The sequence below is a fragment of the Patiria miniata genome, unplaced genomic scaffold (assembly GCF_015706575.1).
Source record: "Patiria miniata isolate m_02_andy unplaced genomic scaffold, ASM1570657v1 HiC_scaffold_3, whole genome shotgun sequence".
NCBI lineage: Eukaryota > Metazoa > Echinodermata > Asteroidea > Valvatida > Asterinidae > Patiria > Patiria miniata.
Window position 1 is genome coordinate 40,910,054 of NW_024037069.1, and position 16,511 is coordinate 40,926,564.

The 16,511-nt window shown below is 40.7% G+C and overlaps 1 protein-coding gene across 2 annotated transcripts; it reads right to left on the reverse strand.

Moving 5' to 3' along the window:
* Window positions 1–5,303: 5,303 nt before the first annotated feature.
* LOC119738445 (perlucin-like protein) lies at window positions 5,304–16,035 on the reverse strand. 2 transcript variants are annotated; one of them, XM_038213341.1, is made up of 2 exons: window positions 15,867–16,035; window positions 5,304–6,609 (listed from the first exon to the last, which is right to left on the reverse strand). In XM_038213341.1, the coding sequence occupies exon 2, from the start codon at window positions 6,521–6,523 to the stop codon at window positions 5,936–5,938; it is 588 nt and encodes a 195-aa protein (XP_038069269.1). In that variant the 5' UTR covers window positions 6,524–6,609; window positions 15,867–16,035; the 3' UTR covers window positions 5,304–5,935. The 2 variants fall into 2 exon arrangements, with proteins under 2 accessions (XP_038069269.1, XP_038069268.1); XM_038213340.1 differs by lacking the exon at window positions 15,867–16,035 and having other exon boundaries at window positions 5,304–7,132.
* Window positions 16,036–16,511: the final 476 nt, after the last annotated feature.

Genomic DNA, 16,511 nt, shown 5'->3' on the forward strand with positions numbered 1-16,511 from the left:
TTTTATACTCACTGCAATTTTAAATCGTGTACGTAGTTTAAGGACGCACTTAAATTACAATAAATTATTCATCTTAAGTACTGCTAATAACCACCATACGCCTGCATTCGTTGGTAGAAGGGAAACCATGGTGACGAAATGTAATACTTGGAAAAAAATTCCCAATGAGGCAACCGTTTAAAGTTTCATTGCATTGTATAACTACATTGTATAACAATGAGGTATATCAGTACAAACACACTTATTGTTCCAGTGAGAGACGCTGAAAAAAAAATATTCTTATATTCTGAAACTATTGAAAATATATTCTCAAAATTCGAAGAAAACGGCAAATGCATCTTCCTGAATTTTAGAACCGATAGAGATTTTGTTTCCTCTTTTGGCAATGACGTTCTATAATAACAGACAGAAAACAAAACCTGGTTGTATTAGGCCTTACTAGAGAACATTTTACTACAATTATAATATTTTTCCACATTAAGAAAGCAACGACGGAAAATCTTTAAAATGTGCTCACAACTGGTAGGTTTCTTTCTCGTCAGATCTTTTCATTTGGTAAATTGTTGAGATCAAGGGAAATATCTCACGACAGTTTGTTTGTTAACCATGCTTTGAATGATGACGAAAACACGAAATTATCATGACGGTGACAACAGCGCTTGACTGGTAAGTGAAGAAAACGCTTCAATTATCTTGCTTTAACTGGTCGACAATTAGTCAATTACCACGACAATAATAGCTTTGTTGAGTGTACTGCCTCCAAGGTCGGAGAGTTTATTGATGTGGAACATATGAAATAATGGAAGTCAGGGGCGCATAGTTTCCATGGTGAAACGTCAATAAGTAAACGATTTTACGGTTGGCCTAGAGCGTATGCTTTTTATGAGTTTATGATGTGGTTGAGAAAACAACCGGCAAGACTCAACGCTCCAACATGTACGCTTTAAGTTGTTTGTCTTCTGGAGAATGCTGGGCTTTTACAGAGGAAAGGGTTTTAATACTATATCCAGGTTGTTCACTAGTTGTGCCAATCCCTGTAGGTAACATGCAGAGTGCTATACACGCCGGGGTTGCTTGATCTGTGAGGTCACTGAGAGTTTTGGGACCCGAGTAAAAAAAAAAAAGAAAGAAATACACGTACGTGTACGTATTGCTTCAGTCCTCGAAATCCTCTTCTTGGGAATATTCTACCTTACTATAATGATATCTACACGAGCATACACATTCCTGTGTGAATGAGTTATCGTTAAACAGGTCTTCGAAACATGCGATCACATGCACAGTGCCCGCAGAGAAAACTCTCGCTGATTGGAATATATAGTGCAATATAGTTACTGAATGCTTGTTGCAAATGATTTTGAGGACCTCGGTCCTCAAAATCAGGGTAGCCGTGACAGCATGACGGTGGCTGGAGAAAATGACTGTGGCAAAAAAAATAGTAGCATTGTTGGTTGCCTTGAAGTCGTTGCCACCAGCCCCAAGACGAGTGACGTCATTGAGTTGACACATCTGTTCTCTCTTGCTGCTCTGCCAGAGATTGAAGGAGCGGCATCGGATATCGGCCTAGCATGCGCAGCTACAGTCAAGCACGCCCTCTACCGTTAGCCTCTTGATGTGGTGGGGAGGATGCATCGCTGGAGGACACGCCCATCAGGACCATGGAAGGTGTGGTAGGCTGGTATTAGGCCGATACCTCATTATGTTGCCGATTTGTGGTCGTGTGGATTAGGTGTGGTAGGCTCGTAATGAAGAGGCCGTGTTACAACTGATAATGTTGTAACCAACGGATAATGTATCACCAACCGATAAAGTCACAAAAATTGACCAATACTGTATCACTAACCGATAATGTAACAGAAATTGACCGATAGTGTAGTAAAAATGTACTACACTATCAGTCGATTGTCGGTCTTACCCGATAATGTAACAAATGTTGACCGATAGTGTAGTAACATTTACTACACTATCGGTCAATTTCTGTTAAATTATCGGTTAGTGATACAGTGTCGGTCAATTTGTGAGACATTATCGGTTGGTGATACATTATCCATTGGTTACTACATTATCAGTTGTAACAGGCCGATACCTCACTAGGTCGTCATTCGGGCACAGTTTCTCCATTGTACTGGTTGAATCTATCCTAATCCGGCTTGTGTACACTGCAGGTTGATCCCCGCACAGCCGGCCAGACACACACTTAGGCCGGACACATACAGCCAGTCCAGAGAATCCCAACTTCTTAATCACAGCATTGACTCTCAGACGAAGAGGCTCTCTTCTGGTAAACTTTCGGCCGGTTAAGCCTCCGATGCCTCAAACCAATTCATCTTGTCCGGCAGTAAGATGTAACAAGATTGCTGCCACCTCAGCCAGCCAGGCGGGCAGGAGGCGTAGAGGGCCTGACAGACTGGTAAACTTATGAAGATCAAAACAAGCATCGGAGAACAACTTGCTATAATAAACCATGCCGTGCTTGGTATATTGATAAAGATCAAGACACAACTAAAACCAAAATGTCTGAACACTATCCACTCCAAATGTTATCTACATTGTAGAATATGACAACCTTTTAACAAAGAATACATTTTGCAGTTGCCATTTCATTCTGCAGTTCTTGAACTTGCGTCAACAAACACGTTGTTGCTATGATGTCTTATTTCGGATCTCCAAAAGGAGACAGGCGCGGCGTTAAGAATTGTACTCATTTTATCTGTGCTATTATTTTCAAGTAACAATAAATTTGTTGAAACTCTTGACAATGTATAGTTTTTACAATGCAAGATAACTATGCAAGATACACGGTGAACATTTTAACTACAAGAACTCAATTTTGAAGCACACCACCAAACATTTCAGTAACTGCAACATAGTTGTACAATAATTAGAGTTCAGTTACATTTTGTGCAGTCCTCACTAGCAAAATTGGAGCATTTATGCATGGGTGCAGTGTTGCGACTTAGTGTGCATATAGATACGGCTCGGCCCCGTGCGAGTGGTATAGCGCCCTCTGCAGCCCTTCAGAGGAATTTTACTCAGCATGTAACCTTTGGAATACAATTATGTTGTTTTAAGCATTTAAAGTGAGTACGTGTACTTGCGAAAAAAATGTCAAGTCGGTTTACGTGTAACATAAAAGAATACTATAAAAAAAATATATGGCGCCAAATTCATTGAGTGCTCCTAGCCTATAGGCGCTTTACACATGGTTAAATATACTCAATACTTAACACATGGTTAAATATACTCAATATTACTTAGCATACATTAACAATGCTAACGTTACACACAATTCTTTAGAATATCGATTGAACATTGTAATAAATTACATCGATCATATTGCAACATAACAACTAATTGTTGTCCTGAATCAGCCTTCTGAATTGCTATACAGGGTGAGTAAAAAAGAAACGAAACTCCAATGTCGGGACCATTGTTTTAGTGAAGTTCTAAATGTAGCACTTTCAAAATCTAGGATATGAAAGCCCAATTCATAAGCTTTTTTTTAGTACAAGAATCATTCAAATCACTTATGTTCTTTTCAAGTTACGGGCTTTTAAACACAACCACCGTTTTAAAGTTCTGTCCACGGATCACAAAAAGGTTAGTGTTCTTTCAGCAAAACGAAAACAAATCACAAATGGATGTGTGTGAATTGTTTTCGTTTTGCTGAAAGGACGCACACCTTCTGTGTGATCCGTGGACAGAACTTTAAAACGGTGGTCGTGTTTAAAAGCTCGTAACTTAAAACGTGCATAAGTGATTTGAATGAATCTTGTACTAAAAAAAGGCTTATGAAATGGGCTTTCATATCTTAGATTTTGAAAGTGATACATGCAGAACTTCACTAAAACAAAAGTCCCGACATTTGAGTTTTGTGGGTTTTTGACTCGCCCTGTATTTGTCAAGATTACGATTGTTACAGATCTCACTGAGTTTCGCAATTCTTGACCAAAGACATCTAAAAAGTTAGAGTCACAGCTCTTTTTATCTGAAACCAAAAAAAAAAAGACTTCTTGGTCCGGGAGTTTTGCCGATCGAATACAATCGGGCCTCTTTGGTCATTCAATCATTACACAGAATGAACTTAGAATTTGAAGATGAAGTATGTCCTATACGCCGATCGAACGGTCATGACACGAAAAGAATTGAAAGCGCGTTGTTCGTGCATTGCCAATTCCTTTTTATTTTCAAGTCAAAATGCTTGCTCTTTCTTGTGCTTGTTGTGGATTTGTTGGTTCCGAGAAAACAACCCAAAGAACTCCACTTTTCGGTCGGTGCACTCTATAACGTCAGTAGTCATATATAACCTGGAATGCGGATACTATGACTCCGTGCTCCAACAAGAGGGCGCGTTTTTACCACTTTTGAGAGCCCCGTTAACGGGACACACACTCAGACTCGGATCCAAAAAAAATGTTAATACAAAATTCATGAAAACAAAATGAGGAACCCCCCCCCCCCCCTGCTTTGACACCCACATTTTTTTTTACTGTTAATAATATCCGCCATTGCACAAAATACGGACAGAGCCAGCTTGGTAGGGGATATATGTACACTATTCTGTGATATTCAATTCAATTCAATTCAATTCAATTCAATTCAATTCAAGAAGACATTTATTCCACACCCCTTTAGAAAATACATCCATAAAAGAAAGACTGGTAAATAGCAAAATAACAAAATCAATAAATTTGTCTCAAAAATAATAAAAGTAAAATGCGCTTTGAAGAAATGATAAACTTATTTCAATATATGTACAAGAGAAAGTAAGGAGTATGGGGCTGTGTAAGTAAGCCGAGGCTTGTAGGAACAGCCCTTACAGACAACACTAACAACAGAAAAACAACATGATAACGACACACGGACGAGACAGACAAGACAAAAGACTTACACTCAGATATAGCGATATATCGTTAATAATCGTCGGATTTCAACAGCGCCCCCACTGAAAGTATGGTAAGAGCGTGAGGAGGAGCACTATTATTTTTAAAGGCCAGTTTTCCGTATGAGAGGGGCACAATTTTAATGTTGCGAGTAGTGCACTAATAAGAGTGTGCTTTCGAGGAGCAGTTTTCCACCTCGAGAAGTTATCGCGAGATGCACTATTGTTTTTTCGTTGGCCAATTTTCAATCTCGAGAGGGGCACAATATTTTGTTATTGCGAGAGGGGTATTTGTGCGAGGGATAGTTTTCCATGTCGAGAAGGTGCACAATTTTGCTAATGGGAGAGGGGCACTTGTGTTTTTGAGGGGCAGTTTGACTTACAAGAGAGGAGACTATTTTATTTGTAGCGCGATTATATGCTTTTATGTGTGCGTTTGAGGGGCAGTTTTGTTTTCATCTCGAGGGGGCACATTTATAAACGCGAGAGGGGAACTTTTGTTATCCTGGAAAAATCTTGGGGGCAAGTTTCCCCCCCCCCGCCCCCCCCCCGGTTCCGCCGCCCCTGTTGCAACTTATTTAGGAACTCATAATTTCCCACGACAGATCTACCATGAAAACAACAATGTTTAAGTCTTTGTTTTTTAAATAACGAAGAATACATTAATATTCGTTGTTCACACTTACTTTTTACAACCTCTTGTTGGTACATGTACATCTAAACTTAACTCACTTTGGATGATGATGTTCAAAAATTAAAAAAAGAAACAGTCAATGTTCGAGTCCAATGAAGATGACATGAACAGACGATTTCAACTGGCATCCAGATTGTATGTTGTTCATCCCGTGACAAAACACAAATACGGCAAATTTGAGATTGAGATTTTAACCTTAAACTCAGCTACTTCTAAAACAAGGCATCGATGTTTGTGAGTTCCAATCAATCAGCAGTGTATTTATAATGTTAATGCGTAATAAGGTATCAGTGTATTTCCAACAGTAGTATAGTGTTCGTCCGAGCATTGACGGCAAGTGTTCTTTCGGTGAAATATTTTCACAAATTAAAAAAGTAACAGTTGTCGGTTGCCTTGAAGTCGTTGTCATCAGCCACAAGACGAGTGACGTCATTGAGTTGACACATCTTTTCTTTCTTGTTGCTCTGCCAGAGATTAAAGGAGCGGCATCGGGGATCGGCCCAGCACGCCCAGCCACAGGAAAGCAAGCCCTCTGCCGTCAGATTCTTGATGTCGTGATGGAGGAGGCATCGCTGGGGGACACGCCCATCGGGACCGGTGAAGGTGTGGTAGGCTGGTACCGAAGAGGGTGTCATCTCACAGGCAGCAAATCGCTGTCTATTGCAAAGTGTCTTATCGACCCAACGCCATCCTTCGTAGGTGGATATACGGGCGCAGTTACGTTTATTGCTTCTGCTTGGGTAGCGCGGATGCCAGTTGGTGTATTGTGCAGGCTGACCATCGCACAGCCAGACACCCTCTTGAGCCGCATCCGTACAGCCAATCCAGAGTCCACCGGTACCTTTTACCAATGACTCCCAGATGAAGAGGTTTTCCTCCCTTGAATTGGGCACAATCATGCTGCCTCCTGGTCGGTTACAAGCCTCCGAAGCCTCAAACCAATTCATCCTGTTAGGGAGTCGGATGTAGCAAGACTGTCGCCATTTCAGCCAGCCGGGCGGGCAGGAGGCTTGGAGAAAACTCCGGTTGCTGACTAAAAGTAGCAAGAAAAGTATCAAGATTAAGTTCTCCAGAAACCATGACATGCTTTTAAGATGGATACAGCAGCTCTGACGTTGCCCACAATTTTTTCTTCATACGAAAACTGCAGGCAAGAGTCACCTCATTGTCATTATGCCGTTACCATGACGAATGGCTTGTGTTAAGACAGCGTGATAATTGAACTACGTTTTGATTGGCATTGTTCAGAGTGACAAACGGCTTGTGTTAAGACAGCGTGATAATTGAACTACGTTTTAATTGGCATTGTTCAGTTTGGGGCCTTTATATAAAAGGTATTACAAAATGAAGCAGGACCGTATCAACAGAATAGCTTTATCACTGTGTTCTCTTATCATGGCAAATTAGTCCATAATGGGGAAAATATATGTGAATTTTACCCCCCCCCCCTCCTTCTGATGGAGAATAATATTTTAGCTGATGTGGTTTGCATACAGTCAAAGTATTCGAGTTGGAAAAAAATATGTAGCTCGCTGCATTTAATAGGAAAAAATAGCATGGGAATAAAAGTACATGTTATTGACTAGTTTTACTGTGAAATTTCCACGTATTAATTTGCATACTCTATTTTAAAACACAAATTATCCCAATTTTAATAGAAATACCACATCATTCAGCTGCCCACCATTGGTCATGTACCGATACGCATTGATGAATACCATTTTAATTACAATGCATCATGGGGTTTTCCTACCTCCATGAATAAACGAAAAATTGCAAAGGGAAACAGACAAAAATTACCATCATCATTTAAGAAAAACAAATTGATTTGTTTCTCATACACAAAACACAAAATCTGACATAATGATTCAGTCTTGACTTGGATTATTAATAGCTCATTTGTATATATCGGAATGCCTGTGTGATAATTTCTGGTACTCCGCTCAATAGCTTCAAAGCATTTAGAATTCCTTGGACAGCTGTAAAAAATAGGTTCTTTTGGTAAAACATGCTTAACTTATGGATCGTTTCAGTATAACGCTGATTCGTGTTTTTTTCACACTGATGATGCTCGTTTAATGCGCGCTTCTTTGGTGTATCCAATTTAATTTGCTTTTTAAGGGGAAAAATCATGAATTCATGTCACTTTCTTTTTGACTCGCTCTGTACAACCCGTGCCTCTTGTGTTTTACACTTTCCGGTTTCCGGTAAAAGATTGTGATTTTTGCTGAAAATGTCTCATACCCAAATCCTGTTTTTTCTTAGCATTTCAAATTCTCTGCTATTAGATCATTTTGTGGTTATGAACTTGAAAGTTTGCAAAATAAGAAGGGTGAAAGCCGTGCACACGGACTGTGAGCTTGTATTTCTGCGAAATTTTTATGAAACTTTGCCTTAAAAGTGATCTATTTTGCAAGGCATCATTTTGCAAAATGGCGACGGGCATCAGGATTTTTTTTAGGGGTTATCATCTTTGGATGGAAATTTTTTCAAAAAGTTATCAATATAACCTCCAAAAAATTAACATAAAACGAAGATGATGAAATACGCTTTTATTTGATGCGTGTCTCGAACACCTTGGAGAGTTTTAAGCATTTTCCCTGAATTTCTGAAGTGAGGGCATTTTTTATCGCTGGGGTCTATGGCAGTTTATTTACTGCTGGTCTGCATGCATGTCAGTGCTGGTTGCTGCTAGGGGTGCATACCACCAAACGGCTGTAAATTACTGCGCGCGAGCTCATGAATATGTTGTGATCCCACGGGTAATTTTGAATAAGAGGTCCTGGCGACCCATGATTGGTATTGATTGTAAACAGATTTACAACATGTATGTAAAATCAAGCATTTGTGACTGGTGGCTTCAAACTCAGACGATTTTGTTCGAAAAAAAACCCAAACTTGTGGGTCTATTTCGCATAGAGGGGGTGGGGGTGTCTAGACTTAGACCTAGGCCCAGGGGTTGGCAACCTAATTATGGGGTTGTTTTGAGAGAGGGGATTTTTTTGTGGCAACCTCTTGTAGAATTGAATCGAAAATTGTCCTACGCTCTCAAAACGCTGGTTAAAATTCTGTTGGTTAAAACAGTTTGTTAAAATGATCTTATGATTTTTTTAAAACCCAATGAATGTCCCCTTCAAAAAAGAGGTCCCACCCCGACCACCTAGCAAATTGGACCCAGTTTAATACGCCACTGCATGAGTTCGATGCTCTTACTCTCTATATCATCTGCTCGCACTCTCGAAATATTGCAATGTCGCCCTCACAAAACAAATCCTTTTCGAGTAGTTCTGTCTCGGACCAAAACGTCAACTTTAATTATGCTAAAATGTAAAAAAATATTGTTCTCTACTGGCAGTCAATGTGCACAGACGTCAGCATCCTACTTTTGGTTTCAATAGGTTTCGAGGAATAACTGTTTTAATAATTAGCTCATTTTTTTTCTCCTACAAGTTTTTGTTTCAGATGTGAATGGAGTAATGGTTTTTGAATAGATACAAAGTAGAGAGGGGAAGATGTGATAGCTATTTGTACGGTGACCTGTGAAACATGGTGACGTCATCAAAATTGAAATGAGAATCAAAGAAATGCAGCGGTCCCTATCTTTAATCCTAATATGAAACACGCGCGATTAACAACAGCTGTTTGGCGAACAACGTTAACGTTACGGCAAATTATGTGCGAACTACTTGTCGTACGTTTAACTCCCAAAACAAACTGCGCGTAAGCTTGACCGTTAAACTTGAATAGCGCCCTCAATCAACCACAAGTACTCACACAACAAATCGTCATTGCACACTGTACAATTATTATGTAACCATATACAATTCTTTTGAATCACAACAGCAAAGAACCCTTCATCTACTCCTAATCTTAATATGAACACATGTAATAAACAGGAGCTGTTTCGGCGAACTAAACGGCTAACTATAATAAAACGGTGAACTCCTTTTTCCTGCGTAGGTTTGACCGTTAAACTTAAATAGTGCCCTCAATCGACTGAGAGTATCATCACAAATAATAGCCATTGAACAATGTACTCGGTAATAAAATATTCTTTCCAATCAGTACAGTACCAAGGAATTTGAACACATTGGACGTTACACTTTTGACAGCGCACATTATTCATGCATTTGGGGTTTGATCCTTCGGAAACAACGCTTCGAGTCGCTCGCGCGAAACCGAAACCTCTCCATGCAGTCTTACAACAAGCCAGGGATTGGGGACGACGCGCCGTACGGTGAACCGTAGTGGCCCGCCGCCCGCCGCAGCTTTCGAAATTTCTGTGGACAGACACTTTGAAGACCTTTTCGTAAAGATGACCCCCCATGCTCTTTACGTACCTTTTTCTTGTAGTTTTCGATTTGCATCTTTTGTTTTAAAGAGAAATATACTTTTAGTCCAATTAATGGCGTCTGAATTAAACCCTCTGAAAAAGGAGTTTCATTTTTCAATTTTTTTTTCTGGGCACATTTTTAACATGATTTTATCATGAGTTTGTTTTAGTGGCATCCATCAGTCACACATTAAATGTATAACATGCGGGCCAAATCACAATGTGTATACATTTGTATTTCAATTCTTTGCTATTAACAGTGGCGGTTCCCCCCCCCCCAATATTTTGGCTAGCCCCTCCCTAAAAATAAAAAATTCCATTAGCAAAAAGAAGGAATGTGACGTACATGCGAACGGTCTCCCCCTAAAGAAATAGTCGTGACAGGGGTGCATTTGTAGTTAATATAGTATGCCTGATTGTAGGATTTTATTGGGGCTCCCTATTGATAATATGGCACGAGCCCCGCGTTATTATCACTGAGGTCTATGAGTCGATTTCCAGGTCTGCACCCATATAGACACATAATGAGAGGCGTCCTTTCTCGGATTCCACTGGTTGTTATACCGCATACTTCGCGTAAATCGATATTAATTTTCAATCACTCCCAATATCACAGAGCCTGATTTCCTGAATTTATTTTCCCCATTTGTTACATTACGGTGAATAGTGTTCTAGCGGTTCTAAGTGCGTTTGTCTTGTCGGGAGCCTAAAATTAGGTTCTGTTAGAAATGAGAACCGAAGAAATGTAGCGGTTCCTATTTTTAATCCTAACATGATACACAGGCTTTCAACAAGAGTTGTTTTGGTGATCTCCGTTACCAAAACAGCAAATTACGCGAGAACTACTTTTCGTACCTTTAACTCCAGAGACAAAGTGCGCGTAGGCTTGACCGTTAAACTTGAATAGCGCCCTCAATCAACTTAAAATAACCACAAAACTACTGATCGTCATTGCACACTGTACAAATTATGCAATCTATACCATTCTTTCGAATCACGACAGCGACGAACCCTCTTTTTCTATAATCATCCTAATATGAACACACGAAATAAACAGGAGCTCTTTCGGCGAACTACGTCGCTGAAACGGTTTATTATGGGCGAACTACTTTTTGAACGTTTAACCCACAAACCAAACCTGCGCAGGCTCGACCGTTAAACTTAAATAGTGCCCTCAATTGAGAGAATCATCACAAATAAAATTCATTGAACAATGCACTTGGGGTTATAAAAACAATTCCAATCACTAGGGGCCTACGGTACCAAGGAATCCGAACACGCCTCACATTGGGCGATACACTTTTGACAGCGCACATTGTTCATGCATTTGGGATTTGATCCTTTCAGAAACAACGCTTCGAGTCGCTCGCGTGAAACTGAAACTTCTCCGTGCAGACTTACACCAAACCAGGGATTGGGAACGACACGCCGTAACGGGCCCGCCGCCCGCCGCCCGCCGCCCGCCGCCCGCCGGTGCGGCTTTCGAAATTTCTTTGGACAGACACTTTGAAGACCTATTCGTAAAGATGTTACCCCGTGCTGTTTACATACTTTTTTTTCTAGGCTTACTAGTTTTTGATTTGCATCTTTTGTTTTAAAGAGAAGTGTACTTTTATTCCAATTTAGGGTGTCTGTAACCCGCTGGAAAGGCGTTTCATTTTGCACATGTGTTTAAATCTGGGCACATTTTTATCATGATTTTATTATGAGTTTATAGTTTAGTGGCATCCATGACACACATTAAATATATAACATGCGGGCCAAATCACAATTTGAATGCTTAAATTATTTGCTATTAGAGCGTTTTTACTGTACCTTATAAATTCTCGACTATAGGGAAAAAAATAAGGGGATCAAGAAAAACAAAAAGTTATGTGGTGTTGACCAAGCATTCAGGGGTCGCGATTGGTTACCGACTCCCATATAGTACTCTTCCTGGGTCTCGGATTCCCCGGCCCACCACACCTCCTTCCCTATCCATCCATGTAACCCCGGAGGGCCAAGCACCGTTAAGGGAGGAAACGAGGCGACACCCTATGCCTTGCTGCCGAGACAGCAAAAGAGCCCCGTACCTATGAGTAGATGCATAACCTGGACTTCGCAGACAGTCCCAGCCGGTGACTTAACTCATGGAGCTAAGGTCGGTTGGTGTTTGACGACGCGAAATTAAGACTCTTAAAGTAAATGACAGAGTGTGTGTATTGAAAACCAAAAATGACAGGACTCGAACCCCGGACCCCGGTGTCTGTGGACAATGCGCCTAACCACTAGGCCAATTGCTAGGTACTTGGAGACTGAACATTACTGTGTTATAGGGCCCATGCCTATAATATAAGCTGTTTTTTCTTTTGGATTCTTCTATTGTGTTCACCCGTCTGTTGTACATGCACACGTATACGTATGTATACATGTTCATCATACAATTATCTCATGATTAGTAGCATCGACATCCATGACACACTTTTAAGGTATAATATGAGGGCCAAATTCACAATTTTTATATATGCATATAATTCTTTGCTATTAGATCACCGTTGTGGGCCTTGAACTTGATAAGAAGAGGGTTGGAAGCCGTACACAGGAGTTTGCAATTTGCATGAAATTGGGCCCTTATATTGCTCTTTGCAATAGAGCCCAGGCATCATTTTTCAAAATGGCGATGGGCCAAAGGACTACTTTTCGGGCTGACATCCTTTGATGGAATTTCTTCCCAGTAGTCATTGGATAATTGAACAAAAATTGAACGAAAAATTAAAGATAATAAAATAAACTTTGATTTAAATGGTGTCTCAAACACCTTTGAGAGTTGTGAGTACTTTTTTAAGAATTTGCGGACAAACTCGTAATTATCATCGAGGTCTACGGGAGTCGTTTTGCAGGTCTGCACCCATATAGACACCTAATGAGAGGCGTCCTCTATGGGATTCCACTGGTTGTTATACCGTATATTTCGCGTAAATCGATATTAATTTTCAATAACTTCAAATATCACAGAACCTTTAATGCTTGATTCTAATAGTTATATTACACTATCCCCATTTGTTACCATTTGGTTCTGGAGGTTCTAAGTTATTAACTGGCCTGTATGAAACACACGTAATTTAGCACGAGCTGTTTTGGCAAACTAGTTACCAAAACAGCAAATTATGCGCGAACTATACTTTTCGTACGTTTAACTCCCAAAACAAACTGCGCGTAAGCTTGACCGTTAAACTTAAATAGTGCCCTCAATGGTCCTGAGACGTAATGACGTCACGCTTTGTTTACATGTGCGTTTTTTCTATGATGAGAGCCAGCTCTCACAGGAAAGCGCACTTTTAAACAAAGAGTTACGTCAGTACATCTTAGGTCTATTGACTGAGAGTATCGCCACAAATAATCGTCATTGAACAATGTACTCGGTAACAGAATTCTTTCCAATCACCGCAGTACCAAGAAACACGCCGTTCAGTTTCTCTTTCAACGTCGGGTGTTACACCATTGACAGCGCACTCTGTTACGTAATTGTTAACGTATTGATTGTTGCGCCGAATTGCAGTACTCAGCTTTATTCTCGATGGAGGAAGCGCACCTCTCTCAAACTATTCCTCTTTTGTTTCCCTACTTGCAATCAACCATTCGTTTCAGGTCGCGCGACCCTTCAGTCCGGTACTGGTCTCGCGCCCACGTATGTACAAGGCTCAGTAAATCCAGAACATAGTGGGGGTTTTTTAAGGGCGGTCTGTGTTTAATTAGGGTGGGTCAAACTTTTTATGTTCCCCGAAAAAGGAGTCCAAAATATTACGCCCCAAGTTTAATATGAAAAGCCAGAGGAAAGGCTTTTCATGTCATTGGTGCATGAAAAACAAAGACATGGGTTTGAAGAGGGTTTTTTTTGGGGGGGGGGGCAATGCCCCCCATTGGGTCCCCACCAATCCGCCGTTGCGTATGTGTGTCCCAATTAACCTGTGGCATCTTCACAGGGCCAAGGGTTTTTTTCTTAGTGAATAAAATTCCAGCAACCTCCAAATGCATGTATTCCACTTTATAAATTTTGAGTTTATCAGCTCGCTATATGCGGTCCAAGTCATTGATTCGTGTTTTACACAAGGCTGCGATAAACGGGGGAAATTTATTGCAGGAAATAAAAAGGTCAATGATATCAGGGTTTTTTAAAGTCAGTAATAGTAAGCTTGCCGGATATATGAACATATCACATCCCTGCCCAGGTTATGAACAGTATAGATTTAGAAGGGGCTTGGAAAAGTGAACTTGCTAGGACGTTTCTGTTCTAGTTTCAATAACGTATTTCGCTTCCATTGATCGGGTAAAGCGGTGTGTGCCCTATTCGCTCTATGTGGAGCGGATTTGAAACAAAAGCGGAGAAGTTGAACTGGTGACTGCGCGTTCGCAAAACAAGTTACGTAACGCGGGAGAGCGAAAAATGAATGGCGTTTTCCACCCACAAGTAAAAGAAAGTATTATGTAACTTTTCCACGGTGAAACACGATGCATGCATTTTGTGGTTTGATCCTTCGGCAACAACGCTTCGAGTCGCTCGCGTGAAACCGGAACCCTCTCCGTGTAGTCGTACAACGTAACCAGGGAATGGGAACGATGCGCCGTACGGTGAACCGGCCCGCTGCCCGCTGCCCGCCGCCGCCGCCCGCCGCCCGCCGCCCGCTGGTGCGGCTTCCGAGATTTCTTTGGACAGACACTGTGAAGACCCAAGTTTTCGCAACCCCCGTGGGTGTGCATTGTTATGGGGGGGGGAACGACATTAAAGATGGCAACACGTGCATGCTGTTTACTAGTTTAGATTTGCATCGTTTGATTTAAAGAGAAAATTCGGGGTGATTGGATAAATGATCAACGCGCAAATGGCATGGGGACACATCTTTAACAATCGGAGCTGTGATATTTTCGGCTTTTGCACCCCCCCCCCCGCAACAACAAAACATTGTATCGTAAACTAGCAACTTTTAGAGCAGTACAAACGTTCTTTACTTTTGCATATTTATTTGCCCAAACACGTCCAAATAGGCCTATATGTCATACATGACGGGTTTTTTACTGATCCCATCTAACTGGCAATGTGTGTTTTAGGGCACCCTAAAATAATAACATTTAATAGGGAGCGTAAATAACAAATTCTAATTGCTTTCATTCTGTGCTGTAGTTTCATCAGATTCATATCGTACATCCAATTCAACCCTGGCTCTCATAGCTAAAGCGCACATGTAAACAAAGCGTGACGTCATTATGTCTGAGGTCTACTGGGCGACATGCAGACACTGAGTTTCAATACCGTATACACGTATCTTTCTTGCTATGCAACAGGCCTACGTACTTCAACCAAACACAGGTTAATAAAAGCCGGTATATGCCCCCTTCGCTCTTGTATCACGATTTTGGAACAAAAGCGGAGAAGTTGAACAGGCGAAGGCTTCCCAATCACGTTTTGAACAAAAAACAATTACGTAACGGTCCCGACTCTACGAAAAGTGCGCTGAACCCGTCGTGAAACAAAGACCGTATCTTGACAGCAACTCTTCCACGGTGAAACCAATGATTTGATCCTCTCCAAAGAAACGGTGAACAATCGTATTCGGAAACAAAGCTCAAGGGTCGCTCGCGCGAGACCGAAACCTCTCCCCGCCACGGTCTTAGAATAGACGTCCTAACCTACATAACATGCTCCATACATACTCATATAGACAGCTACCGTCCCTCGACTATGTAAATATACGGCACTCGTAGTCTCGTACGGTGAGCCGGGCCAGCCGCTTTCGAAAAGCCTTCGGCAAAACACTTTTGCGATTCGTGATAAAAAAAAAAAGAAGCGAAATTTGAACCTTTCTTACAGATGTTAACTTAAAATTCTTCAACAAAATAAATTGAAAGAACAAACAAGGTCAAAGTGAAAAGAAAGAGGAAAGATTGATCGAGCTGTCAGTGTTACTTAAACAGGGACTTACCTGTTCAAACGTTTCGTTAGAAGTCAGTTCAGTTCAGTTCATTTATTTCCAGTGTTCACAAATCAGTATGTTACAATGTATACGTGTGCATGTACAAAAGACGAGTGGAAACTGTAGAGGAACCATAAGAAAACACAGCTTGTACAATAGGCATGGGCCCTATATCACACTAATGTTCTGACACCAAATGCCAATACTAAAGAAAAATGCTGTATTCAGAGAAAAAAGGTTTATATGCAAAGGTAAACAAGGGTAGGCCTATACATGTACATACCAATAATTGCATAATTGCGTAAGGAATAAATAACTATACAGTTTCATATATCAAAGTAAACATTCAGCAAAATAGATTTGCAAACATGTAGAACTTCGTCAAGAATCAGTGGAGAGTACTATAACTTGGTTCCCTTGTAGTTAATATGTTTTGAAGCAAAAAAAAGTAGTAGATGGCTAATGGAAATGAATAGTTTGCCGAGTAGAGCGACAATATTGAAACTCCGACAAGCAAAATTAATGGATTGAAGAGTAAAAGGTACAGGAAATAGACCGATTACATTGCGGGGGAAAACGGCGAATGTACCGTATACGAAAACAAAAATCAACAAAAGTACATTTTAATGAAACGGGGTCGTTTACGAGACATTT

Excerpts from the sequence above, each read along its gene's own strand:
- LOC119738445 (XM_038213340.1), bottom strand. The coding sequence starts at position 6,661 with ATGTCATGGTTTCTGGAGAACTTAATCTTGATACTTTTCTTGCTACTT.